General features: G+C 63.2%; 1 long non-coding RNA gene and 1 gene segment (V, D, J or C); both read right to left on the reverse strand.

The window, feature by feature from the left end:
• Positions 1–2091: 2091 nt before the first annotated feature.
• Positions 2092–3460, reverse strand: LOC104987533. The gene is made up of 2 exons (XR_825139.1): positions 3334–3460; positions 2092–3170 (listed from the first exon to the last, which is right to left on the reverse strand). It is a non-coding gene; the product is annotated as an uncharacterized LOC104987533 (long non-coding RNA).
• Positions 3461–4866: 1406 nt separating this feature from the next.
• Positions 4867–5838, reverse strand: LOC104987540 (the record flags this gene model as incomplete). The annotated part of the segment is given in 2 exon segments: positions 4867–5353; positions 5520–5838. Coding segments are annotated over 2 exon segments (648 nt in total), but the record flags the coding sequence as incomplete, so codon positions are not given.
• Between the last annotated feature and the right edge of the window lie 4 nt (positions 5839–5842).

Raw genomic sequence — 5842 nt, forward strand, 5'->3', positions numbered from 1 at the left:
TTGAATAACGTGTAAGCAAGAACAGAGAGGTGCTCCTAGGAACTGAATATGGCCAGGCTGGAGCTGTGTTCAGTTAAAAGGCCTGTGGAGAGCCCTCCCTTTGACCTCCCTGGCCTTCCTGAGGGCTGGGCCTGAAGGAGGAAACAGAACAGGCTCCGTCTTGAAAGCAGGCTCCACCTTGAGCTGGACTGTGGACTCTGAGCTCTATGCCCAGTATCAATGGAAACGACATACCAACTGGAAAACCAGGCCCCCGGAAGGAAGAGCCCCAGGGCTCGTACCTAGACTCTCCATGGCCTAAAAGAATACCCTAATTATCTGTATAACTGAATAGAATCATACATTCTATTATGCTTATTGGGGTATGACCACAGGCCTATTGATAATTATCCACTGTTAACTACCTAGGCTAAAGGCATGCGGGTTAACTTTGATTGTGTCTTTCTTTTTCCTTTGTTCAGACTAGTTTCAGTGAACTTGGGGAGGCGGGTTTGTGTCCTTCTGAGTGAGTTTGTTTCCCAGAATTCATGGCTACAACAGGCCAGCTAGAGGTCATTTGTTGGTCTGGGAGATGGACTTGAGGGGCAGGACCCAGGGCTGGGCAGGCTGGACGGCCGATTGGATGGTCAGCATCTTGGTTAGATGGCTAGTGTGTGGGAAAAGCAGAGTGTGGGCAACCCCAAGAACCAGCAGACAGAGGGAACCCCAGGCTCACCCTGCCTGGTTGGGTCCCCCAGGGCCAGATGGTTTCCTGGACCATGGGGTCCACCCCGTGGCCATCCTGCTGGCCCCCTCCCAGTACCCAGTCTTACGTCTGGTCCTCTGAGTGATGTGTGAAGTCCTCTGTCTGTCCCTCTACCCACAGGAGCCTGGATCAGCACCTCCGAGGGCCTTGGGGTGATGCGGTCATGCTGACATGATGGCAGCTCTCTGTCTGGAGCTGGTGTTGCTGGGCCCAGGCCTGGGCTGTCCAGCAGCAGGACCTCCCTTTCCCCCGAAAGGCTTGGGCAAACACTGGCATGCCCCCATGATGACCCAACTCCCCGAAAATGCCCTCCGAAGAGAGCCCAGCACGGCCAGCACCCTCCCAGGCCTGGGCCCCCACTTGGAACTGTCCCTAAGCACGATCCTCCTCCTCCCTCGGGGAGTGTCCAGTCTCCTTGGTCCCTGGTGTCTGTGAGGATGGAGTCCTGACTACATCCTGCACCCAGGCCGGCTGACGGACACAGCGGCCTCATCGCATGCGGGCGGCCACCCTTCCTGGCCCCTCTCTGGAGCCCTGGGCCCCTCCTGCTTTTCCTGTGGCACAGCCATCACCTCTGTGCAGCCAGGCTGAGCACGGTGTCCCCAGCGCCCTCTGAGGTCCTTCCCACTGACTGTGTCCTGAGCACTGAACCAGGTCAGGGGTTTGACACCCCTCCCCCAGCTGCCCCTCCTGGCCCGCCTTCACTGGTGTCCCCTCCTGCTCTGGGTTTCTGGCATCAACCCGCCTGTTCGGGGCAGAATTGTGACCCCAAATTCAAGTCTTGCAGCCCTGACCCCCAGACCTCAAGCATCACTGCTTCTGGAGGTGGCGTCTCTGAAGAGGTGATGAGGGTGAACTGGGGTCCCAGGGTGGGCCCTCGTCCAGTCTGACTGGAGACCCTCTAAGAGGAGGTGAGGACAGAGACAGGCACAGAGGGGTGCCCCCGTGAGGACACGGCGTCTGCACCCCATGGAGACAGGCCTCAGCAGGAGCCGGCCCTGTGCTCCTGGATCCGGGGTCCCAGGCTCCAGGGGTGAGCGGTGCCGCCCGTGGTCCAGCCGCCCGCGGTGTTTGTTACAGCCTCCTGTGCTGACCACCCAGCCCGGGGCGCTTGTCTGTGGCTCCCCTGGCTTCAGGCTGGCCTCTGCCTGGGAGGCGGAGTGGAGCCCTAGGGGTGGGTAGCAGGTGGGAGTCAGGCACCCACGGGTCATGTAGGGATGGGACCAGGGACCCTAAGTGCAGGTGGGGGGGGCAGGAAGCCCAGGGGCCAGTGGGAGTGGGGCAGCCAGGCTGTGGACTCCTCAAAGGGAGAAGGTGTGTCAACATACGGAGACTGGCCAGTGAGCTAGGTGAAGTAAAGATGCTTTATTGTCATTAAAGAGATAAAGAGGCAGCAAAGAGAAAGAACAGGCCCCCACATTAGGCAGAAGAAGCTTCCCAAGCTCTGAGACTGTGGTCCTTCCTTCCAGTCTTAGGGGCAGCGCCTCCCATCCAGAGACGCCCATGCACATTTCTGCAACGACGGGAGAGTCTGTACTGTGAGGCGAGGTGGGGCCCCGGGGCCTGGGGCTGGGCCTCTGTGGGTCTCTGGTCTCGCCTCTCACCCCTGCCCTCGGTGCAGGCCAAGCTCCTGCGGGACGTGTCAGGCTGTTGGCCGCCGGATGGACTGGCTGCCCTGCCGTCCTGTATTCTGGGAGCCTCTCCAGCTCTGTCCACTGGGAACCGGTCAGCAGGCCCCTCTCCAGGCGGTCCATCTGGCTGGACGTCACCCTTTCCCCCACCAGGGCTCCTGCAGCAGCCGTGGGCCCAGGCCTGCTCACAGCAGCGTCCTCGGTGGAGGTGGCCTGAGTAACTGTTAGTGGTCCTCCCAGGAGCTTCCCTGCTGGGAGGCTGGGCCCCTGCAGACAGCTGTTCCCAAGGATCTGACACAGGGGCCTCCCGCATGGACCTGTGGTCTGAATCCAGGCCTGGACAAGATGCGGGTGCCCTGTGCAGACCGCCCTGGACCCAGCCTCCTGCTCCTCCAGGCAGAACTGAACTCTGACCTGTGTGTTCCTGGTCTGGGACTTGCAGCCCATTGGTGTCTTACAGGCTTCCCAGAGGCCTTCAGCGTCCATCAGCTCAGTGGGGTCACCACCTGTTTTCCACTCGGGTCTTGGGGGGTGGGGCAGGTTGCCATGGCCACAAGGTCAGAGTGCAGATGTGGGTGAGGCTGGGTGAGAGGTTAGAGGTTGGCTAGGTCAGAGCGCGAAGGAGCAGGCCTGGCGCAGGCTGAGCAGCACAAGATGATGGACGCGGTCCAGTTGGGTCTGGGCGACCCTGGACTCCACCCACAGGAGCTCTAGGCGCCCTGCCCGAGCATGTTTCTGTAGTCGGGGACGATCGTCCTCTTCAGCTCCACCGCCGAGGAGAAGACGCATTTCACCTGTGGGGGGACAGGGTGAGCAGAGACTGGACCCCACGTGGGCCTCCCCCAGGGCTGTGAGTAGAGAGTGAGTGGACAGTGAAGGGCAGTGAAGGACACTGAGGGACTCTGCTGGGATTCTGGGGACAGAGGGGGCCCGAGGGCCAGCAGGGTGGCCTCCCACCTTGAAGAGGGTCACGGTGGCGCTGTAGCAGACGCTGAGCAGGAAGAGTGTGATGAAGATGGAGATAGTCGTCCAGAGCCCGTCCAGCTCCCCGTCCTGGGCGTCTGCACAGATCTCCTCCTCCAGCAGCAGGTCTGCACAGGGAGGGGTGGTCAGTGCTGTGTCTGCCCACGGGGGGCTGGGCAGGGTCACTGGGGTAGGGCAGGGCTCCCTCTGGGTGAGGGGAAGGTGGCGTGATCTCCCCATGGGCCAGGCAGGGGTCACCTGAGGTCAGTCTCTGGGGCCCAGCCCCAGCCCCAACCCCTCCAGCCCTGGCCACTGCCTGGGCCTGGCCTGTGGTGTCCTGCTCCCATCCTGAGCTGTGCCCTGAGCTGGGGCCCTGACCCCACCTCCCCACAGGACAGAGGCTCAGTTCCTGGCCTCCTATGCCCTGGGGGCCAGGCCTGGAGCTGGGAGGGTCAGCAGAGCGCACGTTCCTGGGCCCTGCCCCCGGGGAGGGAGGGCTGACAGCACCGGGCCTGAGAGGTGCTGTGCCCGAGGGGTGAGGCTGCCAGGACGAGGGGCTGAGGGGGGATCTCAGCCTGCTAGGGAGGGGCGTGGGTGCTCCAGGGGAGGCGAGGGACAGATGTCTGACCTGGTCAGTGTGCTCAGTGTGGGAAAGGGCCACTGAGCAGCCCATGGGCGCTGGAGGGTGGGGCCCAGCTGGTGTCCACAGGGAGGGCTCACAAGACCCAGCTCTGGTCTGGGCCCGTGGGGTCACCCCATGGGTCCCCGAGTGCGAGACCTGAGTGTGTGCAGGCGTGTGGGTGTGACGGGGTGAAGTGTGCTCATGTGCGGATGCACACCTGAGTGCGTGTGGAGGAGGCTTGGTGTGGGCTGTCTCGTGTGCGTGCGGGGCTGGGGCTTGTTGTCTGTGGTCTGGGCTCCGTGTCTGCAGGGAGCAGCTAGGTCCCTGCCCTGGACATTCAGGGCTCCTGGCCTGGGCCCCTTTCAGGCACAGGGATGACCTCCCCATGGGCGCACAGGCCTGGCCCTGGGCAGGGAGAGCCTGGGCAGAGCCTCCTGGCCGAGGGAGGGCGAGGCCTGACCTTGGGAGCCTGAGGGTGAAGCAGGGCCACCCCCCGGCCACGCGTGGCTCCAGGCAGGCCCAGAGTGGACACAAGGACTCTGGACACCCAGGGACAGGGGCCTGGGGACAAGGATGTGGCCCTGCCCCACAGCGTGGGCTGGAGCAGAGGCGGGAAGCATTGGGCCTCAATCCCTGAGGGTCTCGGGGGCTTCCCCGGTTCCTGTCCAGAGGCCGGCCCAGCAGGTGGTGGCTGGAGGGGGCCGTGGAGGTGCGCCTCTGGCCAAGCCCCTCCGTGGCCTCGGGCAGCCCCCAGGTGGCCTGCTGGACCCACTCACTGTGTGTCTGGCCCGGAGTGGGGTCAGCTCCCCCACAGATGCTGAACAAAGTGGCCCAGAGTCGGCTCAGCCCACCCCCGCAGGCCTGGCGGCCACCAGGGCTCTGCCTCGGAAAGAACCAGCACAGCGTTGCAGGGTCCCAGGGCGGCCTGGGTGCTTTATTCACGGCGGCCCAGGAGGAATGCACACAGGGAGGGGCTAGGGCGTCCTGGCTGGACCTGGAGCCCGGGGTTGGGGGGGAGGGGTGGGTGGATGAGGGAACGTTCACTAGATCAGCGGTGTGAGGCTCATTTACCCGGAGACCTCGAGATGGACTTCTCTTTGTAGTGATTCCGTAAAGCTTCATGCATCACTGCACACGTGTATTGGTCTCCTTCCTGCCAGCTGCTCTTGTTCACCCTGAGCCTGCTGTATAGGAAGTAGGAGCCGTCAGCATCCAGCTGGGGTGCGGTCGTGTGGTACTTGTCCTCCGACTCAGGCTGCCCATTTCTCTGCCACTCCACGTCTATCTCTTCTGGGTAGAAACCGGTGATCAGGCAGGTGAGGCTGAGTGTGCTTTTGCTGAGCTCTTCCCGGGGTGGGGCCAGGACATACACCTGCGGCTCCCGGGCCTGCCCTGTGGGGACAGGAAGGCTGTTAGCACAGCGGTCACTCTGGCCCACAGGACCCTCCCGGTCCCGTCCAGCGGTCACTCTGATTGGCCCACGGGACCCTCCCGGTCCCGCCCAGCGGTCACTCTGATTGGCCCACGGGGCCCTCCCGGTCCCGTCCACCTGGCCCACCTTTGCTCCTGGAGATGGTCCTCACGATGGGGGCCGGGAGGCCTTTGTTGTTGACCTTGCACTTGAACTCCTTTCCCTGCAGCCAGTCCTGGTGCTGGATGCGCAGGGCGCTGACCACGCGGTAGGTGCTGTTGAACTGCTCCTCTCTCGGCTTCGTCCTGGCCGTGTGCACCTCCACGTCGTCCACGAACCAGGAGAACTGCACCTCGGGGTCGTCCTGGCCCACGTCCACCACCACACACGTGACCTCGGGCGTTCCCGAGATTGTGAGGGTGTCCTTGGGTTTCGGTGGGAAGATGAAGACAGACAGTCCTCCCAGAGGT

This window comes from Bison bison, unplaced genomic scaffold, assembly GCF_000754665.1.
Source record: "Bison bison bison isolate TAMUID 2011002044 unplaced genomic scaffold, Bison_UMD1.0 scf7180017846069, whole genome shotgun sequence".
Lineage (NCBI taxonomy): Eukaryota > Metazoa > Chordata > Mammalia > Artiodactyla > Bovidae > Bison > Bison bison.